Source organism: Papio anubis, chromosome 17 (assembly GCF_008728515.1).
Source record: "Papio anubis isolate 15944 chromosome 17, Panubis1.0, whole genome shotgun sequence".
NCBI classification, from domain to species: Eukaryota; Metazoa; Chordata; class Mammalia; order Primates; family Cercopithecidae; genus Papio; species Papio anubis.
Window position 1 is genome coordinate 23,553,396 of NC_044992.1, and position 25,852 is coordinate 23,579,247.

At 43.6% G+C, this 25,852-nt stretch overlaps 1 protein-coding gene across 1 annotated transcript; it reads left to right on the forward strand.

The window, feature by feature from the left end:
* The first annotated feature begins 32 nt into the window (after positions 1 to 32).
* LOC116271033 (arachidonate 12-lipoxygenase, 12S-type-like) lies at positions 33 to 25,241 on the forward strand. Its single transcript, XM_031657452.1, has 2 exons — positions 33 to 227; positions 23,478 to 25,241. The coding sequence occupies exons 1-2, from the start codon at positions 63 to 65 to the stop codon at positions 23,622 to 23,624; spliced, it is 312 nt and encodes a 103-aa protein (XP_031513312.1). The 5' UTR covers positions 33 to 62; the 3' UTR covers positions 23,625 to 25,241.
* The last annotated feature ends 611 nt before the right edge of the window (positions 25,242 to 25,852 follow it).

A 25,852-nucleotide genomic window follows, 5' to 3' on the forward strand; every position in this document is an offset into this window, starting at 1 on the left:
AGTGTAAGTGTCTTGCCCTTTGCCCTGTCCCTCCAGGTGTAGTCTTTGAACTCTAACCATCCATGCACTCTTCCTTTCCACAGAACAGGTCCCTGTTTCAGGCTAACTTCATCCTGCTGGATGGAATTCCAGCCAATGTGATCCAAAGAGGGAAGCAGTACCAGGCTGCAGCCCTCGTCATGGTGAAGATGGAGCCTTCTGGGAACCTGCTACCCATGGTCATCCAGGTGAGGGCCCTGGACCTCCCCGCCAACTCTTTGCTCTGTTCATTTTAACCTCTGCTCCCAGGGACCCAGCCTCCTGGCTTTTGGCTCCCAAAGCTACCCCCACTCAGCGGGTCTACCTTGTGTACAGTCACCCAGTGATTGCTTGCTGTCTTTTCCTGACCTTCCTCACCTGGAACTACCTTCTGAGAGTCATAACGGCATCTCTTTGTTCTCATCCTGAGGCTACTCAACCTCTTTGTGACCTTTGAATCTACTGAATATTCCCTCTTAAACATGTTTTCTCCTTTTGGTTTTTATGATTTTTTTTCACTCCTATTGTTCACACAGTGAGTGGACAGGAATTGTCAGTTCTCATACATCCAGCTTCTCCTTCTCATTCTACTGTCCTGACTCAGACCCTCATGACATTTCTCCCAAAGCGCCGTTAACCTTACTTGGCTTCTTTCTACCGTTCTCTCCTGCACTTAACCTATCATTGCATTCACAGGGTACCACAGATAGTGAGAGGCAGGTTGGAGGGGTCTTCATTCTTCCTACTACTTGGAAGGCAATAATCTTACATTAGCCATATGTTTCCCCCAGAACACCAGCATAGCGTCATCCATATGGGGGAGAGGTGAATAAATGCTTAATTCTTCCTCTTTCTGGCTCCCGCCTCCCAGCTTCAGCTCTCCCACCCCAATACTGTTCCTGCCCTCAGATCCTCTGCTTGCCTGGCTCCTGGCCAAATCCTGGATCTGAAACTCAGATTCCAACTGCACAAGCTCCGATACTATTTGCTGAACACTCATCTGGTAGCTGAAGTCATTGCTGTCGTCACCATAATGTGCCTCCCACGTTTGCGCCCTGTCTTCAAGGTACAAGCTCTACCACTCTCCATGTCCCAAAGCAACAACCCAACAGCTGCCTAGTTTTTAAGAAATCTAAGGCACCTGGGACAACATGTAAACAGAGCTGCTTGAAATTTCACAAACATCCGTATGATATTGCAGCAAAGAATCTTCATGGCAATTTGTAAATGGAGGCAAGAGGAGGAGACAGATAATTGAGCCAGGGCCTTCAGCCTTATGATTGTACTTTTAATGTCTAAATTAATTTAATGTAAACTAATTATAGACTCACAGGCAGTTGTTAGAAATATTAAAGAGATCCCAGGTATCCCATTAGGTCAAGTCACTTAGCATTTATCCAGTACATGTTGTAGGGTGGTTCTCTGAAATTCTCTAGCAATAGGTCTCGAGTAGAGTAGGAAAACAAAAATAATAAGCAAAAGTGTTGCGTCTGCACTGGGAGATTTATCATTTATCATGAAAGACAGGCAGTACATATGAGAAAAAAACAGAAAACAGTATCTGTGATAGGGTTTGGATGTTTGTCCCTCCAGTTCTCTTGTTGAAGTGTAATCCCTAATGTTGGATGTGGGGCCTGGTGGAAGGTGTTTGGATCATGGCTTCATGCTGTCCTCCCAATAACGAGTGAGTTCTCACTCTGAGTTCACACAAGATCTGGTTGTTTAAAAGAGTATGGCGCCTCCCCTCTCTTGCTCCTGCTCTCCTGCTCCCTCTCTCCATGTGACATGCCTGCTGTACTCCCCCTTCACCCTCCACCATGATTGAAAGTTTCCTGAAGCCTCACTAGAAGCTAAGCAGATGCCAACATGCTTCCTATACAGCCTGCAGAACCAGGAGGCACTTAAACCTCTTTTCTTAGTAAATTATCCAGTCTCAGATAATCCCTTGTAGTGATGCAGAACAGACTAACACAATCTGGAAACAGAGTTTGAGATGAAGAGAAATAGCTGTAATCACTATAGTATCTATGGAGAATGTTCCACCACTAGTGGGGAGTCTTTAGGTAGAAGACCAAAGGGCAAGGCGAGCAGCCCAGCGGGTTTCTCATACCTGACCAAGGAGAGAGGTAGATAAAGACATTAGCATGGCAGTGACAGGTGGATGGAAGAGAAAAATCAAATACGTGGTGATGGGGGAAGAGTAGCTGCAGCATGCCTGTGTCCAAGATGGAATGGAGAACTTCTGTTGGAGATGTAAGCTCCTTATCACCTAGGAGCCTACAGGGGGCGTGTTGTACTTCCCTAGAAATACTGACATTTTATAAAACAGTGAGTCTAGTATCTATTGCCAGGCAGAAAGCAGCATAATAAAACTTAGGCTTGCTTAAACATGTTTTCAAAATCTTTATGACATTTTATATATAGAAAAAGGGAGCAAAATGATACAAGCTTATGAACCAGAGCAGTTGTCAGAAACAGTAAAGTCAGGAGAGGGAGGCAGTTTGGGGGACAAAGATGAGGTGTTCTGTTTTAGACGCATGGAGTTCGAAGAGTTGGCAAGAGATGCAAGTGAGCGCCTGGCAGGCAGGACAGCTGGATTGTGTTTCTGCTGCTGGTCACCACTTCCACCCCCAAATCTGGCTGTTACTAGTTGTGGTGCCTCTGGGTCTGAGAGAACATAGATAAGACAGGCAGTAATATGGAATCTTAGATTTGATTGCCTTCATGCTGTCTTTGCCTCACCATCCGATGCCCAGGTTGAATAGGTTAAGGCCACCCTCACACCTCAGAATCCCTCTTCACTAGTTCAGCCCCCTGTACATCCGTCTCCCTCACATAACCATTTCCTCCCATGGCAGACAGCTGAGTTGTTGTCAAGACACAGAGGAGGGCTAAGCCTGCAAATATAAGTTACCTGTGCAGGCTGTGGACTCAGACTGTTGGAGTCCGAGTCCTCAGTCCTTAACAGGTGTATGTTTCAGGGTCCTCATCTCTGAATGGAGATAACAGAATTTACATTGTGAGGTTGTTAAGGGATTAAACGACAGGACAGACAGCGTGACTCAGGATGAGTTGGAGAGATGTGTGAGTTCTTCCTATTACTATGTAGCAATATGTTGTTATTGTTTATCCTTGGGTATGTTGTTGTTATTTTTTATTTATTTTTTTTACCTTCAGCCAACTCACTCCATGTTGTTATTATTAGTTGCTTTCCTTGGGTATCTGCCCACCTCATCTGGACTTTGGGTTTTCTGTGACATTCACCATCTTTCCATGGAGTTTTCCAGGTTCAAGCCAATGCGAGCTGCTTTGATATCTTTGCCTCAAGAGTATTCTTTGGGCCGGTCCCGTGTGTCTGGCATTAAAGACCTTAGATAGATGCCAACAGCATAAACCCTGCATATGAACCAGTTGAAAATGAAGACAAAATAGTTCTTTTTTTGTATTTTTAGAGACAGGGTATTGCTCTATCACCTAGGCTGGAGTGCAGTGGCACAATCACAGCTCACTGCAGCTTCAGTTTCCTGGGCTCAAGGGATCCTCCTGCCTCAGTCTCCTGAGTAGCTTAGTCTATAGGCATACAGCACTACACCTATGTACCCGGCTAATTTTTAACTTTAATTAGGGACAGAGGCTTGCTGTGTTGCCTAGGCTGGTCTCGAACTTCTGGCCTCAAGTGATCCTCTGCCTTGGCCTCCCAAAGTACTGAGATTATAGGTGTGAGCCACCATGTTTGGCCCCAAATAGGTTAGGAATAAAAGAAATGAATGTGAGAATCAGGGACCCCTTTTTTAAGGGTCAAAGAAAAGCAGGAAAGAGGAAACCTGATAGTATCTAACTGGGGCCAGGGAAGATTTGGTGAGAATAGCTTGGCTTTGCTCCACGAATTCTGACTGAAGGCACCATACTCAACACCACTTCAATATAAACAATAAGAGTGGGATGATCAGAGATTGGAGGAACAGCTTTGAAAATAAGCAGAGGCTAGTTTAAGCTCTAAGGGTGTGAATGATAGAGGAGGTATAAAAAAAAATCAAAAGTTGAGGGGCTGATTCTTAAAGGGCACCTGTACTCAAGGTGGAAATAATAGAGGTAATGATGACAGCTGCTATTTGAGGACTTGTGTACCTGAGGCACTGTGCTAAAAATGCTCTCTCTACATCATGGACATAAACATCACCACAGTGCCTGAAATAAGAGACCTGGTTATCACCTCCCACTGACAGATAAGGAGATCAACATTCAGAGAGTTTATTACATTGCCAATATCAAAGCTAGAGGTGAGCATGGACTCAAATCCAGGTCAGTCTGACTCCAGGGCACGACGCACAGGGAAGTCGGAGAGCTCGAGCGAGCGGGAGCGTGAGTGTCAGGGCAGCAGGAGACCAGCCTGTCAAGGCAGCAGCAGTGAGGAAAGCATCGAGAGGAGAAGACTCCGTGCTATGTGACGGGCCCTACCAGGAAAGAGCCAAGCATGGTCTCCACCAACCACCCCTCCAATCTCCTCCTTGCCAGCTCCTGATCCCCCATATCTACAACATCATGGAAACCAACACCTGGACCTGACCCCAACGTATCTCAGAAGGTGGAATATTTGCTAAGATAAGAAGGGAATGGGGCACGAGGCCACCTAATCATCCAACAATCTCTGTCCTGCCAGCTTCAAGATCTCCCAGACCAACCTGTGTGAACGTCCTGAACCTTAAGCCCCTGAGCCCTATCCCTTTTATAGCCATGACTTTAAATATGAAAACCCCATCTGTGAACCCCCTTTATAGTATGTCCTCATTCTCCAGCTGTGCTTCCATCCCTCAAGACCTGTCATCTCTCTTGTCCCAGGCAGTGAGCACAGGTGGAGGGGGCCATGTGCAGTTGTTCCATCGGGCAGCGGCTCAGCTGACCTGCTGCTCCCTCTGTCGTCCTGATGACCTGGCTGCCCATGGCCTGCTGGGACTCCCACATGCTCTCCATGACCATGATGCTTTAGGCCCTGGGAGATTATTGCCCGGTGGGTGAGGGGGAGCTGAGAAGTGGGGCATGGTGGGGAGGAGGGGAGCTCTGGCCTGAGGCCAGCATGGGGCAAAAAGCAAAGTGAAAATGAGAAGGTCCAGACAGGAGGAGCAGAGAACTCAATCATGGGGAGAGATGAGGAAGAGTGAGGACACAGTGGGTGGTTCTGAAAATGAGGAGACTGGGATGGGGCAGAGAGAGGAGGTGAGGGGAGCTGTCGGGGGAGACAGAGGTCTGGGACAAAACAGGATTTTGTGAGGAAGCATGGCAGCAACTGTGGGAATTCCTGGAACTAAGGACCCACATCTCCTTCCACGAGACACTAATGTGTTTAGAGGGTTGGGGATGTCCTGAAGGCATGTCTTGTGAGGTCTCTCCAGATACACTGAAAGCATTGGGCAGATGTCACAGAAAGAGGAGGACAGGTCAGAAGCCGGGCCTCCTGCTCTCTGAGGCTCAGGCGCCTTCTCCCCTGGGCAGGTGTGTGGAGATCGTCCACCTCTTCTACCAAAGGGATGATATGGTGAGGGTGGATGCTGAGCTGCAGGCCTGGTATCAGGAGATCATGGAGGTGGGGCTGGGCCAGGACCAGGACTGAGGTAAGATCTGTCTCAGAGACTGGAGCTCCTAGGAGACTCTGCCAGGGACCCTTCCCAGTGCTGCCCTTCTGGGGACAGGACCCCAGCCTCTCATCACACCCCCCTCCCTCCACCCAGGAAAGCATCTACATCCCATTCCCACCTCCCCAGACTCAGGACAGTTCTAGAGACCTGAGGACTGTCCTCCTTGGAGACCCTGGCCATCAACCCCTACCCCCACCCCACCCCAGTCACAGATGCCCCTGAGCTGCCATATCCTCGGGCCCAACAAGGCTGGAGCCACAGCCATGAGAGGGTCTGCCAGTCCCTGCTGGAGCTCATGTTCTCACTTCACGTTTGCTTTTTACCTAAAGATGCAAACAGGGAGATTTTCCCTTCCAAAGCCCAGAGTGACCCACCTTGGCTTTCCCTCCCTTCGCCTCCTGCCTGCTACTGTCCAGCACACATGAAGGGCCCAGGCCTGCTGCACCCCCACGGCAGTGCAGGGCCAGCTGTATATGCTTTGGCTTCAACCTGAACTCAATGCCCTGACGCTTGGGTCAGTTTCTTTGGGTCAGCCCCTTCCCTAGGATCTAGTTGCTACCTTTTGTCCCTGCCCACTGCATTTTTATTGATGCAGAAGAACTAGCCCTTCTTGGGCCCTTCCCAGGTTTGTTTTCCTCTCTCTCGCACACATGGGCCAGCCGGGATTGTTTCAAGTCATCCTTCAGCTCCTCTCCCTTCATCCTTCAGAGCAACACCTTGAGTCCCACCCTTTGCCTCTGTGGAAAAATGCAAACACCCACTGGCCAGGCCCTGGGGATACCCATATCAATAAACCCCCTGCCTTAAAGGGGAGTCTCGCCCTGGAGGACCTGGGGCTATACCACCCTACCTATCCCACCCCACCCTTTGGGTCCTTCAAGAACCAAATTTTCTCCAGATTTTTTTAAATTTTATTATTTTTATTTATTACTGAGATAGAGTCTTGCTCTGTTGCCCAGGCTAGAGTGGCATGGCGTGATCTTGGCTCACTGCAACCTCCACCACCCGGGTTCAAGCGATTCTTCTGCCTCAGCCTTCCGAGTAGCTGGGATTACAGGCATCCGCCTGTAATTTTTATATTTTTAGTAGAGATGGGGTTTCACCATCTTGGCCAGGCTGGTCTGGAACTCCTGACCTCGTGATCCACCCGCCTTGGCCTCCCAAGTGCTAGAAGTTACAGGCATGTGCCACCGCGCCCAGCCACTTTCTCGAGTTTTCTAGGTTCTTTCTTTTAGGCAACCCGTGCCCCAAAAGAACATTATTTCTCTCCTTGGCTCTCATCTCCCCATGAAATAGCCACATTAGAGAATGTACAATACATATTTACATATAAGCTTTAACCTCTCATTCCTCATTTCTCTTGTGCCATATTTAATACTCTTTTTACCTCACCATTCTCTCATCACCTGAGGAAAAAGCAATGTGATGAAATTTAACTTTCATTTTAAGTTCAGGGGTACATATGCAGGTTTGTTATATAGGTAAACTTTTGTCACAGGGGTTTGTTGTACAGATGATTTTGTCACCCAGGTATTAAGCCTAGCACCCATTAGTTATTTTTCCTGATCCTCTCCCTCCTCCCACCCTCTTCCTTACTGTAGGCCCCAGTGTCTGTTGTTCCCCTCTATGTGTCCATGTGTTCTTGTCATTTAGCTCCCACTTATAAGTATTTGTTTTTTTTGTTCCTGCATTAGTTTGCTAAGGATTGTGGCCTCCATCTCCATTCATGTTCCTGCAAAGGACACGATCTTGTTCTTTTTTATGGCTGCATAGTAGTCCGTGGTGTATCTGTACCACATTTTCTTTATTCAGTCTACCATTGATATGCATTTAGGATGATTCCATGTCTTTGCTATTGTGAATAGAGCTGCAGTGAACATAGGCATGCGTGTGTCTTTATGATGGAAAGATTTATATTCCTTTGGGTATATACCCAGCAATGGGGTTGCTGGATCAAATGGTATTTCTTTTGTTAGGTCTTTGAGGAATTGCTGCACTGTCTTCCACAGTGGTTGAACTGATTTACACTCCCACCAACAGTGTATAAGCTTTCTTTTTTTGTCCACAACCTTGCCACCATCTGTTATTTTTTGACTTTTTAATAATAGCCATTCTGACTGGTGTGAGATGGTATCTCATTGTAGTTTCAATTTGCATTACTCTAATGATCATTGATGTTGAGCTTTTTTTCATATGATTGTTGGCTGCATGTTTTGTCTTATTTTGAAAAGTGTCTGTTCATGTCCTTTGCCCACTTTTTAATGGGGTTGCTTTTTACTTATAAATTTAAGTTCCTTGTAGATGCTAGGCATTAGATCTTTGTCAGATGCGTAGTTTGCAAAAATTTTCTCCCATTCTGTAGGTTGTCTGTTCACTCTATTAATAGTTTCTTTTGCCATGCAGAGGCTCTTTAGTTTAATTAGATCCTGTTTGTCAATTTTTACTTTTGTTGCAATTGCTTTGGTGTCTTCATCATGAAATCTTTGCCCATTCCTATGTCCAGAATGGTATTGCCTAGGTTATCTTCCAGGGTTGTTATAGTTTGGGATTTTACATTTAAGTCTTTAATTTGTCTTGAGTAAATTTTTGTATATGGTATAAGGAAGAGATCAGTTTCAATCTTCTGCCTATGGCTGGCAAGTTGTCCCTGCATCAGCCAAGTGGTTTTTTCATCCCTGCTATATTCAATCCAAATGTATTTAACCATGGAACAATTATTTTTATTTTACTGTAATATTTTACTAAACAAATACTGTCATTTAAAAGGAACATTTAACAGAGCATGCATGTCAGACTTATTCGAGGAAATTTGAAAGCAAATACGTATGTACGTCTCTCAGCTTCCATTGATAGGGGTAGAAGAAGGAAGTAAATGATATCAAAGACACTTAGAAAGTATCTGTGAAACCAGCAATTCCAATGAAATCTAGGTAACAGTAATGGCACAGTCCTGACACATGAATTACAAAATTGCATGGGATTTCAAATGGTAGCACTTAGGTGATGATCCTTTAAATGAAAAATTGCTACCCAATTTTACTATATTTTACTCAGATTTCTTTCCTTTGTGTCTATCATCTAAAATACAAACCAATATAAGCCACTACAATATACATATGATTAATAAGGTAGACCTTCCAGTCTATAACGGCAAGGATCAGTGTTTTGAATAGTAAAGAGCAAAGTGGCTAATATTTCTCACTTATCACTTGAGGGGTCTTGGTTCATGCGGGTTCTACAGGACTTATCTTTCTCTACATTGTTCATTTTCAACTAGGAATGAGTGTTGTTTATTGAGATTTAAAATTTTTCTTTTAAGGACTAGGATGGTCCTCTTTTTGACTAAGTGACCTTGAGCAAGCTATTTAATCTCTGAGTTCTGGTTTCCTTATATCTAAAATGGATGTAATACATGCCCCCACCACACACACACACACATTCAGATTTTTGAGACCAAATAAATAATGAACGTGACATTGTTGAAGTGTGGGTAGTACAGTCGGCGTAAGATGATTGCTATCATATGCCCCACTCTACAAAAACTACCTCCCCAATAAGCATGTGGAATAGCAGAGCCCAGGCCCTGCCACATGGTGGAAGTCATTAAATTCTCTGAGGCAAATCTCACACGTAAATTGAGTGGAATGGAATAGCTGATTTCCAGTTTCCTTACTGTCTTTGACATGAGTCTAGGACCTCTCTATTTCTCTACTTTATAATCCAGATACCTAAAACCACTGCCTAAAACCTCCTGGGAATAGGAGGCATGCTTTTGTATTCTTTTTTTTTTAATTTATTATACTTTATGTTATGTTCTAGGGTACATGTGCACAACGTGCAGGTTTGTTACGTAGGTATACATGTGCCATGTTGGTGTGCTACACCCATTAACTCATCATTTACATTAGGTATATCTCCTAATGCAATCCCTCCCCTTCCCTGCACCCACAACAGGCCCTGGTGTGTGATGTTCCACTTCTTGTGTCCAAATGTTCTCATTGTTCAATTCCCATCTATGAGTGAGAACATGCGGTGTTTGGATTTCTGTTCTTGCGATAGTTTGCTGAGAATGATGGTTTCCAGCTGCATCTGTGTCCCTACAAAGGACATGAGCTCATCCTTTTTTATGGCTGCACAGTATTCCATGGTGTATATGTGCCACATTTTCTTAATCCAGTCTGTCATTGATGGACATTTGGGTTGGTTCCAAGTCTTTGCTATTGTGAATAGTGCTTCAATAAACATAAATGTGCATGTGTCTTTACAGCAGCATGATTTATAATCCTTTGGGTATATACCCAGTAATGGGATGGCTGGGTCAAATGGTATTTCTAGTTCTAAATCCTTGAAGAATCACCACACTGTCTTCCACAATAGTTGAACTAGTTTACAGTCCCACCAACAGTGTAAAAGTGTTCTATTTCTCCACATCCGCTCCAGCACCTGTTGTTTCCTGACTTTTTAATGATTGCCATTCTAACTGGTGTGAGATGGTATCGCATTGTGGTTTTGATTTGCATTTCTCTGATGGTCAGTGATGATGAGCATTTTTTCATGTGTCTGTTGGCTGCATAAATGTCTTCTTTTGAGAAGTGTCTGTTCATATCCTTTGCCCACTTTTTGATGGGGTTGTTTTTTTCTTGTAAATTTGAGTTCTTTGCAGATTCTGAATATTAGCCCTTTGTCAGATGCATAGATTGCAAAAATTTTCTCCCATTCTGTAGGTTGCTTGTTCACTCTGATGGTGGTTTCTTTTGCTGTGCAGAAGCTCTTTAGTTTAATTAGATCCCATTTGTCCATTTTGGCTTTTGTTGCCATTGCTTTTGGTATTTTAGACATAGAGTCCTGGCCCATGCCTGTGGCCTGAATGGTATTGCCTAGGTTTTCTTCTAGGGTTTTTATGGTTTTAGGTCTAACATTAGTCTCTAATCCGTCTTGAATTAATTTTTGTATAAGGTGTAAGGAAGGGTTCCAGTTTCAGCTTTCTACTTATGGCTAGCCAGTTTTCCCAACACCACTTATTAAATAGGGAATCCTTTTCCCATTTCTTGTTTTTGTCAGGTTTGTCAAAGATCAGATGGTTGTAGATGTGTGGTATTATTTCCGAGGGCTCTGTTCTGTTCCATTGGTCTATATCTCTGTTTTGGTACCAGTATCATGCTGTTTTGGTTACTGTAGCCTTGTAGTATAGTTTGAAGTCAGGTAGCGTGATGCCTCCAGCTTTGTTCTTTTGGCTTAGGATTGACTTGGAAATGCGGGCTCTTTTTTGGTTCCATATGAACTTTAGTTTTCTCCAAGTCTGTGAAGAAAGTCATTGGTAGCTTAACGGGGATGGCATTGAATCTATAAATTACCTTGGGCAGTATGGCCATTTTCACAATATTGATTCTTCCTGTCCATAAGCATGGAATGTTCTTCCATTTGTTTGTGTCCTCTTTTATTTCCTTGAGCAGTGGTTTGTAGTTCTCCTTGAAGAAGTCCTTCACATCCCTTGTAAGTTGGATTCCTAGGTATTTTATTCCCTTTGAAGCAATTGTGAATGGGAGTTCACTCATGATTTGGCTCTCTGTTTGTCTGTTATTGGTGTATAAGAATGCTTGTGATTTTTGCACATTGATTTTGTATCCTGAGACTTTGCTGAAGTTGCTTATCAGCTTAAGGAGATTTTGGGCTGAGACAAGACTGCTGAAGTTGCTTATCAGCTTAAGGAGATTTTGGGCTGAGACGATGGGGTTTTCTAAACATACAATCATGTCATCTGCAAATAGGGACAATTTGACTTCCTCTTTTCCTAATTGAATACACTTTATTTATTTCTTTCTCCTGCCTGTTTGTCCTGGCCAGAACTTCCAACACTATGTTGAATAGGAGTGGTGAGAGAGGACATCCCTGTCTTGTGCCGGTTCTCAAAGGGAATGCTTCTAGTTTTTGTCCATTCAGTATGATATTGGCTGTGGGTTTGTCATAAATAGCTCTTATTATTTTCAGATACGTTCTATCAATACCGAATTTATTGAGAATTTTTAGCATGAAGGGCTGTTGAATTTAGTCAAAGGCCTTTTCTGCATCCGTTGAGATAATCATGTGGTTTTTGTCTTTGGTTCTATTTATATGCTGGATTACGTTTATTGATTTGTGTATATTGAACCAGCCTTGCATCCCAGGGATGAAGCCTACTTGATCATGGTGGATAAGCTTTTTGATGTGCCGCTGAATTGTTTGCCAGTATTTTATTGAGGATTTTTGCATAGATGTTCATCAGGGATATTGGTCTAAAATTCTCTTTTTTTTGTTGTGTCTCTGCCAGGCTTTAGTATCAGGATGATGTTGCCCTCAAAATGAGGTAGGGAGGATTCCCTCTTTTTCTATTGATTGTAGTAGTTTCAGGAGGAATGGTACCAGCTCCTCCTTGTACCTTTGGTAGAATTCGACTGTGGATTCATCTAGTCCTGGACTTTTTTTGGTTGGTAGGCTATTAATTATTGCCTCAATTTCAGAGCCTGTTATTGGTCTATTCAGGTATTCAACTTCTTCATGGTTTAGTCTTGGGAGAGTGTATGTGTCCAGGAATTTATCCAATTCTTCTAGGTTTTCTGGTTTATTTGCGTAGAGGTGTTTATAGTATTCTCTGATGGTAGTTTGTATTTCTGTGGGGTTGGTAGTGATATCCCCTTTATCATTTTTTATTGCATCTATTTGATTCTTCTCTCTTTTCTTCTTTATTAGTCTTGCTAGCGGTCTATCAATTTTGTTGATCTTTTCAAAAAACCAACTCCTGGATTCATTGATTTTTTGAAGGGTTTTTTTTGTGTCTCTATCTCCTTCAGTTCTGCTCTGATCTTAGTTATTTCTTGCCTTCTTTTAGCTTTTGAATGCGTTTGCTCTTGCTTCTCTAGTTCTTTTAATTGTGATGTTAGGGTGTTAATTTTAGATCTTTCCCACTTTCTCTTGTGGGTATTTAGTGCTATATAAATTTCCCTCTACACACTGCTTTAAATGTGTCCCAGAGATTCTGGTATGTTGTGTCTTTGTTCTCATTGGTTTCAAAGACCATCTTTATTTCTGCCTTCATTTTGTTATGTGCCCAGTAGTCATTCAGGAGCAAGTTCTTCAGTTTCCATGTATTTGTGCGGTTTTGATTCAGTTTCTTAATCCTGAGTTCTAGTTTGATTGCACTGTGGTCTGAGAGACAGTTTGTAATAATTTCTGTTCTTTTACATTTGCTGAGGAATGCTTTACTTCCAACTATGTGGTCAATTTTGGAATAAGTGAGATGTGGTGCTGAGAAGAATGTATATTCTGTTGTTTTGGAGTGGAGAGCTCTGTAGATGTCTATTAGATCCGCTTGGTGCAAAGCTGAGTTCCCAATTCCTGGATATCCTTGTTAACTTTCTGTCTCGTTGATCTATCTAATGTTGATATTGGGATGTTAAAGTCACCCATTATTATTGTGTGGGAGTCTAAGTCTCTTTTTAGGTCTCTAAGGACTTGCTTTATGAATCTGAGTGCTCCTGTATTGGGTGCATATATATTTAGGACAGTTAGCTCATCTTGTTGAATTGATCCCTTTACCATTATGTAATGGCCTTCTTTGTCTCTTTTGATCTTTGTTGGTTTAAAGTCTGTTTTATCAGAGACTAGGATTGCAACCCCTTCCTTTTTTTTGTTTTCCATTTGCTTGGTAGATCTTCCTAATTCTCTTTATTTTGAGCCTATGTGTGTCTGTGTACATGAAATGGGTCTCCTGAATACAGCACACTGATGGGTCTTGACTCTTTATCCAATTTGCCAGTCTGTGTCTTTTTTTTTTTTTTGAGAAGAAGTCTTGCTCTGTCGCCCAGTCTGGAGTGCAGTGGCGTGATCTCGGCTCACTGCAAGCTCCGCCTCCCAGGTTCATGCCATGCTCCTGGCTCAGCCTCCAGAATAGCTGGGACTACAGGTGCCCGCCACCACGCCCAGCTAATTTTTTGTATTTTTTTAGTAGAGAGGGGGTTCACCGTGTTAGCCAGGATGGTCTTGATCTGCTGACCTTGTGATCCGCCCGTCTCGGCCTCCCAAAGTGCTGGGATTACAGGCTTGAGCCACCGCGCCCGGCCAGTCTGTGTCTTTTAATTGGAGCATTTAGCCCATTTACATTTAAGGTTAATATTGTTATGTGTGAACTTGATCCTGTCATTATGATGTTAGCTGGTTATTTTGCTCGTTGGTGGATGCAGTTTCTTCCTAACATCAATGGTCTTACATTTTGGCATGTTTTGCAATGGCTAGTACCGGTTGTTCCTCTCCATGTTTAGTGCTTCCTTCAGGAGCTCTTGCAGGGCAGGCCTGGTGGTGACAAAATCTCTCAGCATTTACTTGTCTGTAAAGGATTTTATTTGTCCTTCACTTATGAAACTTAGTTTGGCTGGATATGAAATTCTGGGTTGAAAATTCTTTTTTTTAAGAATGTTGAATATTGTCCCCCACTGTCTTCTGGCTTGTAGAGTTTCTGCCGAGAGATCTGTTGTTAGTCTGATGGCCTTCTCTTTGTGGGTAATCCAACCTTTCTGTCTGGCTGCCCTTAACATTTTTTTCCTTCATTTCAACTTTGGTGAATCTGACAATTATGTGTCTTGGAGTTTCTCTTCTCGAGGAGTATCTTTGTGGTGTTCTCTGTATTTCCTGAATTTGAATGTTGGCCTGCCTTGCTAGGTTGGGGAGGTTCTCCTGGATAATATCCTGAAGAGTGTTTTCCAAGTTGGTACCATTCTCCCCGTCACTTTCAGGTACACCAATCAGACGCAGATTTGGTGTTTTCACATAATCCCATATTTCTTTGAGGCTTTGTTCGTTTCTTTTTACTCTTTTTTCTTTAAACTTCTCTTCTTGCTTCATTTCATTCATTTGATCTTCAATCACTGATACCCTTTCTTCCAGCTGATCGAATCGGTTACTGAAGCTTGTGCGTTTGTCATGTAGTTCTCGTGCCATGGTTTTCAGCTCTATCAGGTCGTTTAAGGACTTCTCTACATTGGTTATTCTAGTTAGCCATTCGTCTAATCTTTTTTCAAGGTTTTTAGCTTCTTTGCAATGGGTTCGAACTTCCTGCTTTAGCTCGAAGCAGTTTGATCGTCTGAAGACTTCTTCTCTCAACTTGTCAAAGTCATTCTCCATCCAGCTTTGTTCCTTTGCTGGTGAAAAGCTGCGTTCCTTTGGAGGGGGAGAGGTGCTCTGATTTTTAGAATTTTCAGCTTTTCTGCTCTGTTTTTTCCCCATCTTTGTGGTTTTATCTATCTTTGGTCTTTGATGATGGTGACGTACAGATGGGTTTTTGGTGTGGATGTCCTTTCTGTTTGTTAGTTTTCCTTCTAACAGTCAGGACCTTCAGCTGCAGGTCTGTTGGAGTTTGCTGGAGGTCCACTCCAGACCCTGTTTGCCTGGGTATCAGCAGTAGAGGCTGCAGAAGAGTGAATATTGCTGAGCAGCAAATGTTGCTACCTGATTGATCCTCTGGAAGCTTCGTCTTAGAGGGGTACCCGGCCGCGTGAGGTGTGAGGTGTCAGTCTGCCCCTAGTGAGGGTGTCTCCCAGTTAGGCTATTCCGGGGTCAGGGACCCACTTGAGCAGACAGTCTGTCCGTTCTCAGGTCTCAAACTCCGTGCTGGGAGAACCACTCCTCTCTTCAAAGCTGTCAGACAGGGACATTTAAATCTGCAGAGGTTTCTGCTGCCTTTTGTTTGGCTATGCCCTGCCCCTAGAGGTGGAGTCTACAGAGGCAGGCAGGCCTCCTTGAGCTGTGGTGGGCTCCACCCAGTTCTAGCTTTGCAGCCGCTTTGTTTACCTACTCAAGCCTCAGCAATGGCAGGCGCCCCTCCCCCAACCTCGCTACCACCTTGCAGTTAGATTTCACACTGCTGTGCTAGCAATGAGGGAGGCTCCGTGGGTGTGGGACCTTCTGAGCCAGGCGCGGTATATAATCTCTTGGTGTGCCATTTGCTAAGACCCTTGGTAAAGCGCAGTATTAGGGTAGGAGTGACCCGATTTTCCAGGTGTTGTGTGTCATGGTTTCCTTTGTCTAGGAAAGGGAATTCCCTTCCCCCTTGTGTTTCCCAAGTGAGGCAATGCCTCACCCTGCTTCGTCTCTCGCTCAGTGGGCTGCACCCACTGTCGTGCACCCACTGTCTGACACGCACCAGTGAGATGAACCCGGTACCTCAGTTGAAAAGGCAGAAATCACCCACCTTCTGTGTCACTCACGCTGGTAGCTGGAGGCTGGAGCTGTTCCTATTCGGCCATCTTGGAACCACCCTCACTTATGTGTTCTTAATTACTTTGGGTGTCAGAGACAGATTTCACTGAAATAAAACAAACTTACAGAAAACTTGTGTAAATCTAAGTGTACAACTTGATATGTTTTTCCTAAGGTTACAAACTTATGTGATTAGCACTCATATCGAGCAACACAGTATTACCAGCTTTCCAGGAAGCTCCTTGTATTTTCTCCTAGTCTTTTGGATCCAACGGTAACCACTGTCCTGATTTCTAACAGTGTAGGTTACTTTTTAATTTCACATAAATGCAAATAAAAGCACTTACTCACCTGTGCCTGATTTCATTTTCTAAGCAATATGTTTAAGATTTACCTACATTGTTGCAGACAGTTCTTCATTTTCATTTTGTAAAGTATCCCATTATGTAAATATGGCACAATTTATTTTTTTTTCTGCTATTGATGGACATTTAGGTTGTTTCCAGTTGGAGGCTAACAACGTCAGTGCAGCTATGAACACTGTTGTATGTGCATTTCTGTTGGGTATATACTTAGAAGTGGAATTGGTAGATCATAGGTTATGTGCATATACACTGTTAGTAGTTACTGACAAGTTTCAGTAGTTCCAGCAATTTCCACTTTTTCCAGAAGAGTATGAGTTACAGTTGCTTCACAAATACTTGGCATTTTCTTTTCTGTTCTTGTTTTTTGTTTTGTTTTGTTTTGTTTTGTTTTTTGAGACGGAGACTCACCCTGTCACCCAGGCTAGAGTGCGGTGGCATGAACTCAGCTCACTGCAACCTCCACCTTCCAGGTTCAACCAATTCTCCTGCCTCAGCTTCCTGAGTAGCTGAGATTACAGGTGCCCGCCACCATGCCTGGCTAATTGTTTTGTATTTTTAGTAGAGATGGGGTTTCACCACGTTGGCCAGGCTGGTTTTGAACTCCTGACCTCAAGTGATCCACCCATCTCAGCCTCCCAAAGTGCTAGGATTAAAGGCGTAAGCCAGTGCGCCCAACCATACTTGGCATTTTCTGTCTTTTTCATTTTAGCTGTTGTGGTGAATATGCTGCATTATCATGTTGTGAGTTGAACTCGCATTCTCTCTATGACCAGTGGATCTGAGCACCTTTTCCTAGGCTGAATAGCCACATGGACGTTTTCTTTTGTGCGGACCCTTTTAAAATCGTTTTGCCCATTTTCCTTTTGTCTCCTATTATTCCCTCATTTTAAACTATTTTTTAATAGGGAACATTTGACCACCACACAGCCTCTCAGATTTCCTCATCCTTCAAAATCTACCATAATAATCATAGCAATAATGTACTAAGGGGCTAAATATCATCATCTGATGTATAAGGTAATTAATATTATCCCCACTTTCAGAGGCAAATGTTGAGGCTCACAAACAGTGAGCAACAGGTCCAAGAGGATGCAGCTGGGCAGCAGCAGGGTCAGGACTGTACCCAGAGCTGATGCCACAGCCTGTGCTCCAACCACAGCACTCCCTGCTTTGCAGATGATTGTCATTGAGGCTTGCTCCCTTAATGAAATTACCAGCGATCCTCTCTGACTGTTCATACCTCCTTTTGCTGCTTTATTTCTATTCTTATCCCTAACATACTATGTGTAATTTTAATTTTTAATGATTCTATGTATGCTCTTTCTTCTCTATTAGAATCTAAATTCTGAGAGGGCAGGAAGTTTTGTTACTTTTATATACCAACATATTCCCAATGCCTGGAGAGTGCCTGGTACATAGCAGTTGTATACTTTTTGAATGCATGAATAAACACACGTTAATTCTTTTTTTTTTTTTTCTTGCTCTGTCGCCCAGGCTGGAGTGCAGTGGCGTGATCTCGGCTCACTGCAAGCTCTGCCTCCCAGGTTCACGCCATTCTCCTGCCTCAGCCTCCCGAGTAGCTGGGACTGCAGGTGCCCACCACCACGCCCAGCTAATTTTTTGTATTTTTTTTTAATAGAGATGGGGTTTCGCCATGTTGGCCAGGATGGTCTCTATCTCCTGACCTCGTGATCTGCCTGCCTCAGCCTCCCAAAGTGCTGGGATTACAGGCATGAGCCACCGCACCCGGCCTAAACACTCATTAATTCTAAGGCTTGGATGTCCCAGGACATGAGGATTTATTTTCATATCCCTTCTGGGGCTGTGGACTGTAAAGTTGGCTCATTTGTCTCCTAGGTTTCCCTGCCTCCTTCCAGTCTCGGGCTCACCTGTGCCATTTCCTCACCGTGTGCATCTTCACGTGCACTGCCCAGCATGCAGCCATCAACGAGGGCCAGGTGTGGATAAACAAAAGCCTGCATCCGTCAGGGCAGGTGTCTGGACTGGGGGTTCTGGAAGAGACAGCTGGAGGCTAGTGTCCACACATCAAGGTTCAGGGTGAATTCAGGTTCCTCTTGTAGCTTGACTGGTATGCCTTGATCCCTAATGGCCCGTGCTCAGTGAGGATGCCCTCACCCACCACCAAGGAAGATGTGACAAGGCCCACAGTGATGAGGTCACTCCCTGATGTCTGGCAGTCCTATGTTCAAATGGGCATCATGTGGCTTCTGAGCTGGTGGCAGGTGGACGTGGTGAAAGGGGACCTCTGAGACTACAAAGGAGGTGTCAGGGTGCAGGGCTGGATTCTGGGTCCCTGTGTCTTGGAACTAGGAGCTCATTCATCCTCTTTCTGCCCCAGGTACCCCCTTGAGCATCAGAAAGAAGAATATGTCTTAGGCCCTGAGCCCAAAGCTGTGCTGAGACAATTTCAAACAGATCTGGACAACCTGGAAAGGGAAATCGTGGCCCGAAATGAGAAGCTAGACCTTCCCTATGACTATCTGAAGCCTGGCTGCATAGAGAACAGTATCACTCTCTGAGCTCAATTATGCTGGTCCTCAAAGACCTTAGGCCATCATTACTATGAACATTTTCCTCCTGAGTCTTGTCTTTTTTTTGGATCTCAGTTGCTGTGTTTTTCTTTTTACCTCTGAGTTTTCTACCTGAGTATCTCATTAGCCTGAGGCACTGTCCTTACCTTTAGGGACCCTATGAGAATGATCTGTACACTGCAGTCACATTCCTTAGAGAAATCACCCATGTACTCCTGTCGCTTTCCCTTGGCCCTGGAAATTTACCTTCTCCATTCATCGTAGAATGTTTAGGAGTCATTATGTAGCATGTTGTAGAGGTGCAATTTCATTTCTTTCCATCTGGATAATCAGTTATGCCAGCACAGTTTATGGAAAAACTCATTCTTTCCCACTAATCTACAATGTTGACGTTAATCAAATTCCTGTATACAAATGTTACTATTGGAAATGTCCATTCTACTCCATTCATTAATTTATACCTAACACAGCCTACTATTTGATAAGACATACTCATCCAATTTGTTCTTTTCAGGTGCTTTGGCTTTTCTTCAACATATAAATATTACAGTTATTGTGTTATGTTTCAGAAATAACACATGATTTTTATTGGAATCACATTGTATGTATAGACATTTTAATACAACATTTTTGCATTACAAAAATGTCTACTTCAGCCAAGTTTGCATTTTTGAGCTATATCCAAGTGGGTCCTTTTCTGCATTGTGATTCCATTTGTTTTTTGTTTGTTTGTTTATTTGTTTGCCTGTATTGCATCTGGGTTCCTGGGTAAGATTGGCCTATGAAGGGTTATAGACTTGCAGAGAGGCAATATTAGGAACTCTGCTAAAATGAGTCATTAAAATAATAGGAAAGAACAAAATACAGAATTCTGTCGCTAGAGACTCAAATGCATTTGCCAAAATCATGTACAGTTGGGGGTCCACATCCCTGGATTCAACCTATCGTGGATGGAGAATATTTTTTAAAATAATGGTTGCATTTGTACTGAACATGTAAGACCATTTTTTCTTGTCATTGGTCCCTAACAATGCAGTTTAACAATTCCTGGCATGCCTTGTTATATTGTGCTGTGATCTCTTGTGCTTTCCAAATATTAAAAACACAATTTGCAAATTGATAGTGTAGAAACCCTGCCTCGAGCAAGTTCATCGACGCCATTTTTCCAACAGCATGTGCTGCGTGCCTCTGAGTCACATTTTGGATCTTCTCACGATATTTCAGGCATTTTCATTGTTGTTCTATCTGTTATGGTGATCTGTGATTGATTGATGACCTTTGATGTTACAGTTGTCTCTGCTTTGGAGCTCCATGAACTGTGCCCATCTAAGATAGCAAACTTCATTGATAAATGTTGTGTGTCTGATTGCCCCTCCAACCAGCCATTCCCCCATCTCTCCCATTTTCCTTGGCCCTCCCTCTTCCCTGAGACACAACAATATTGAAATCTGGTCACTTAACAACCTGCAATGGCCACTCAGTGTTCAAATGAAAGAAAGAGTTGCACATACCTCACTTTAAATCAAAAACTAGAAATGACTAAGGATAGTGAGGAAGGCATGTCTATAGCCGAGATAGGCCAAAAGTTGGGCCCCTTGTACCAAGTCACTAAGTTGTGAATGTAAAGGGAAAGCTCTTGAAGGAAATTACAAATGCCACCCTGGTGAACCCATAAATGACAAGAAAGTGAAACCACCTTACTGCTAATATTGGAGGACGTTTGAGTGGTCTAGATAGAAGATTAACCAATCTACAACATTTCCTTAAGCCAAAGCCTAATCCAGAGAAAGACCCTACCTCTATTCAATTCTATGAAGACGGAGAGAGGTGAGGAAGCTTCAGAAGAAAAGTCTAAAGCTAGCAGATTTTGGTTCATGGGGTTTAAGGAAAGAAGCTGTCTCCATAACATAAAAGTGCAAGGAGAAGCAGCAAGTGCTGATGCAGAAGCTGCAGCAACTTATCCAGAAGATCTAGCTAGGATCACTGATGAAGGTGGCACTACACTAAGCAACAGATTTTTATGTAAACCAAACAGCCTTCTACTGGGAGAAGCTCCCGTCTAGGATTCCCACAGCTGGATAGGAGAAGTCAAGGCCTGGCTTCAGAACTTCAAAGGACAAGCTGACCCTCGTTTCAGCTGGTGACTAGAATTGGAATCCAGTGTTCACTTACCATTCTAAAACTACCAGGGCCCTTAGGAATGAAGCTGAATCTACTCTGTCTGTGCTGTTTGCAACAACAAAGCCTGGATGACAGCATTTCTGTTAACAGCATGGTTTGCAGAATAGTTTAAGCTCACTGTTGGGACCCACTGCTTGGGAGATGTAGTTATACCTTTCAAAATATTCCTGCTCATTGATAATCCACCTGGTTACCGAAGAACTCTGATAAAGGTACACAAGGAGGCTGATATTGCCATAGATAGTGGTTTCTCTGATGGACCTAAGCAAAGTAAATTGAAATCTTCTGGAAAGAAGCAGTATTCTAGATGGCATTCATGACGTTCAGGATTCATAGGAAGAGGTCAAAATGTCAACATTAACAGTAGTTTGGAAGAAGATGATTCCAATTCTCATGGATGACGAAGGATTCAAGACATCAGTGGAAGAAGTAACTGCAAATGTGATGGAAATAGCAAGAGAACTAGAATTAGATGTGGAACCTGAAGATGTGACTGTATTGCTGCAATCTCATGAGAAAACTGGAACTGATGAGGAGTTGTCTCTTACAGATGAGCAAAGAAAGTGGTTTCTTGAGATAGAAACTAGTTGTGGTGAAGATGCTGTGAACACTGTCCACATGATAACCATAGACTTAGAATATTACATGAACTTAGTTGATAAAGCAGTGGCAGAGTTTGGGAGGATTGACTCCAGTTTTGAAAGGTGTTCTACTGTAGGAAAAATGCTATCAAATAGCGTCACATGCTACAGGGAAATCTTTCATCAAAGGAAGAGTCAATGGATGCAGCAGACTTCATTGTTGTTTTATTTTAAAAAATTGCCACAGCACACACCCACCTTCAGCAGTCATCATTCTGACCTGTCAACAGCCATAAACATTGAGGCAAGACCCTCTACCAACAAAAAGATTACAACTCGCTGAAAAATTTTTTAGCGTTTTTAGCAATATTGTTTTAAATTTCGGCTTTTATTTTAGATAGAGGGGGGTACAGGTGTAGGATTGTTACATGAGTATATTGGATCTAGGTAGTGAGCCTAGTACCCAGTAGATAGTTTTTCATCCCATAGCCTCCCCCTTCCAGTAGTCTGCAGTGTCCAATTTTCCCATGTTTTTGACCACATGGGCTCAGTGTTTAGCTCCCACTCTCCCACTTGAGAACATGTGGTATTTAGTATTACGTTCTTGTCTTAATTCATGTAGGATTATGGCCTCCCGCTGCATCCATGTTGCTGAGAAGGACATGACTTCATTATTTTCTGTGGTGATGTAGTATTCCATAGCGTATATATACCACATTTTTCTCATCTACTCAATCATTGATGGACACCTAGGTTGGTTCCATGTCTTCCCTATAGAGAATAGTGTGGCGATGAATATATGAGTGCATGCATCTTTTTGGTATAATGATCTATATTCCTTTGGTTATATACCCAGTAATAGTACTTCTGGGTGAAATGTTAGCTCTGTTCTTTGAGAAAGCTCCAAACTGCTTTCCACAGTGGCTGAACTAATTTACATTCCCACCAGCAGTGTGTAAGCTTTGCCTTTGCTCCATGGTTTCACCAGTGCCTGTTGTTTTTTGGCTTTTTAATAGCAGCCATTCTGTCTAGTGTGAGATGGTATCTCATGTGGTTTTGATTTGCATTTGTCTAATGATTAGTGGTGATGAGCATTTTTTCATATACTTGTTGTCCACTTGTATGTCTTCTTTAGAGAAGTGTCTTTTCATGTCTTTTGCCCATTTTGTAGTGGGGTTATTTGGCGTTTTTTTTGGCCTGTGGATTTGTTTAAGTTTTTTATAGATTTGGATATTAGACCTTTGTTGGGTGCCTAGCTTGTGAATATTTTCTCCTGTGGTGTAGGCTGTCTGTTTACTCTGTTGATGGTTTCTTTTGCTATGCAGACACTCTTTATTATAGATATAAAGTGTATAAAATTTATAATCAATAAATACACATTTACTGATTCAATAAGTCAATCACATTTATTGATTTACAACATAATTTACTTAGGTCCCACTTGTCACTTTTTATTTTTGTTGCAGTTGCTTTTGGAGACTTAGCCAAAAATTCTTTGGCAAGGCTGATGTAGAGAAGGATATTTCCTAGGTTTTCTTCTAGGATTTTTATAGTTTGAGGTCTTCTATTTAAATCCATGGTAGGAGAGCACCTCCCTGTCCCTTTGAAGTGAACCATGTTACCTGCTGTTAACAATGAAGTGGAGCAGAAGTCACAGGTGCCATTTCTGGGCAGAAGCTTTGAAGGGACCGTGGCGAACCACCCCATCGTTTCTTCTGCCTCAGCAGTTTTGGAGGCACAGAAGTCGGGTGTTATGGGCTGAATTGTGTCCCCCACCCCCAAACAGATATGTTGAAGTCCTAACCCCAAGTGCCTCAGAATGGGATTGTGTTTGGAGATGGGGCCTTTAAAGGTGTAATTAAGGGGAAATGAGGTCATATGGGTGAGCCCTCATCCAATCTGTCTGGTGTTCTTATAAAGAGAGGAGATGAGGACCCAGACGCCGACCGAAGACCACATGGAGGCACAGACAAGAGGGTGGCCACTTACAAGCCAAGGAGCCAGGCCTTAGAAGAAACCAATTCTGCTGATACCTTCGTCTTGGACTTCTGGGATCCGGAACTGTGAGAAAGAATATTTCCATTATTTGAGGCCTCTATCTGTGGTATATTGTTACGGTAGCCCTAGCAAACTCGTATAGATTTTTGATACCAGGAAGTGGAATGCTGCTCTAAAAAATATGCAAAAATGTGGAAGTGGATAATGAGTACAGGCTGGAAGAGTTTGGAGGTACATGCTGCAAAGGCCTAGATGGTCTCCTTTATGTGTTTAATTTTTTGGTCAAAAATATTTTAATCGTTTTTCAAAGAGTTCTGGGAAAATAATTACCTAAGGAAAAGAAATGGCATCGCTTATAGGCGGGTTTGAATACCAGCCCTATAGCTTTGCTGAGAAATGGAGAAATTCTTCTTGGTGGGAGTCCTGAATTGCATTAAATGGAGGGATAGGGTTAAGGTGTTTATTTTGTGTTTTTTGCTTTCAGCTTTTGGTGGTTTTGGTGGTGGTGGTTCCAAGTGAGTCCAAAACCCAACAGGGAAAAGAACATTTAATCTTCAAACTTGAGAACCTTCCTTGACTCCATGGCCCATGTTCCAGATATACTAGGATGTGGTTGGGTGGCCCAGGGCTTCAGGTGGCCCTTCCCCCATGGCTTTGCTGGGTGCAGCCCAGGCAGCAGCTCTTACATGTTGGAGTTTGATGCCTGAGGCTCTCCCAGGGTGGCCTTGCACACTGCTGGCTCTACCATCCTGGAATCTTGGGGCTAGCCTCCTCCCCATGGCTCTGCTGGGCATTGCCCTAGTGGGGACATTCTGTGGTGTCCCTCCCCTGTGGCGGTTCTCTGCCTGACCCCAAGGCTTTCTGGGACATACTTTGAAATGTAGGTGGAGGCAGCCATGTCCCACAGCTATTGCACTCTGCGCACCTGCAGAATGAGCACCATGTGGATGCTGCTGAAGAGTTTTCTGTCTGTACCCTCTGGAGGGGTGACATCATGTTCCCCACTCCACCAGGGCCCATTGAGCAACAGTTGGAGCAGCCAAGGAAAGCACCACAGCACAATGTGGGAACCAGTGGCTTCAGGGAGTGCTGGGCAGCAAGCCCGCAAGGTCCCCAGGGCCCACCTTGGAAACCGTACTCCCGTCAGTGCCCTGGCACCGTGGACCTGTGATGAGAGTGCAGCCTGAGTGATCTACAAAATACCTTCAGGGTCGCTCTTCCATTGTCCTTGTGAGGAGCCCAGCCCTGATCCACACAGGCCTCCTGACCCACACCCGCGTGTTCTCTCCCAAACACACTTTCTTATCTGTTCAATATGGACAGACTGAGAAGGCTAAAAATTTCCCAAATCTTGTAAGTTCTGCTTCTCTTTTGATTATAAGTTCTGTCTCTAAATCATTCCTCTTTTCTTTCATTTTCCTATAAACCTTCAAAAGAATCAAACCGCTCCTTCAATACTTTGTTTGCTTAGATATTTCTTCTGACAAATTTCAGTTTCATTACTCACAAGTTTTGCCTGCCACTAAACACTAGTGCTTTGCCACTTTATGGCAAGCATCACTCACCTTTCCTCCAGTTTCCATTTACCTCTTCTTTATTTCCATCTGAGTCTGAGACTTCATCAGAATGACCTTTCCTTTCCATATTCTTTTTTTTTTTTTTTTTTTTTTTTTGAGACTTTGTCTTGCTATCTTGGCCAGGTTGGTCTTGAACTCTTGGCCTCAAGCAGTCCTCCCGCCTCGGCCTCCCAAAGTACTAAGATTTCAGGTGTGAGTCACCATGCCCGACCCCCTCCATATGCTCCAACATTCTGTCCAGCCCTTCTCTTCTGAGCCCTCAATGTAATCACCCTTAATGAAGAGTCATAAGGAGAAGACGGCCACCAACATGCTAGGAGATGGGCCTGGAACAGAGCCTTCCTGCACAGCCTCAGAGGGACCCACCCTGCTGACACCTTGATCTTGGACTCATGGCCTCCAGGACTGTGAGACAGTAACATTCTGTTGTTGAGGGTACCCAGTCTGTGGTCCTGTAAAACAGCCCTGGGAAACTAACGCAGCCTGTTAGCCCACAGATGGTGGAGAGATGGAGTGTGCAATGGAGCTCCAGGCTGACTGTCTCCAGCTCCCAAAGTGCACTACGGGACCCTTGGGTGGGTGTAGGTATGGGGTGTAGGTATGCAAGATAATTTGGGTGGTGCAGGGTGAATAATGTCAACTTACATAATGGATTTATCTTACTGGATAAATCAGGGGTTCCCTCCTGTTAGGAACCAGGCTGCACAGCAGGAGGTGAGC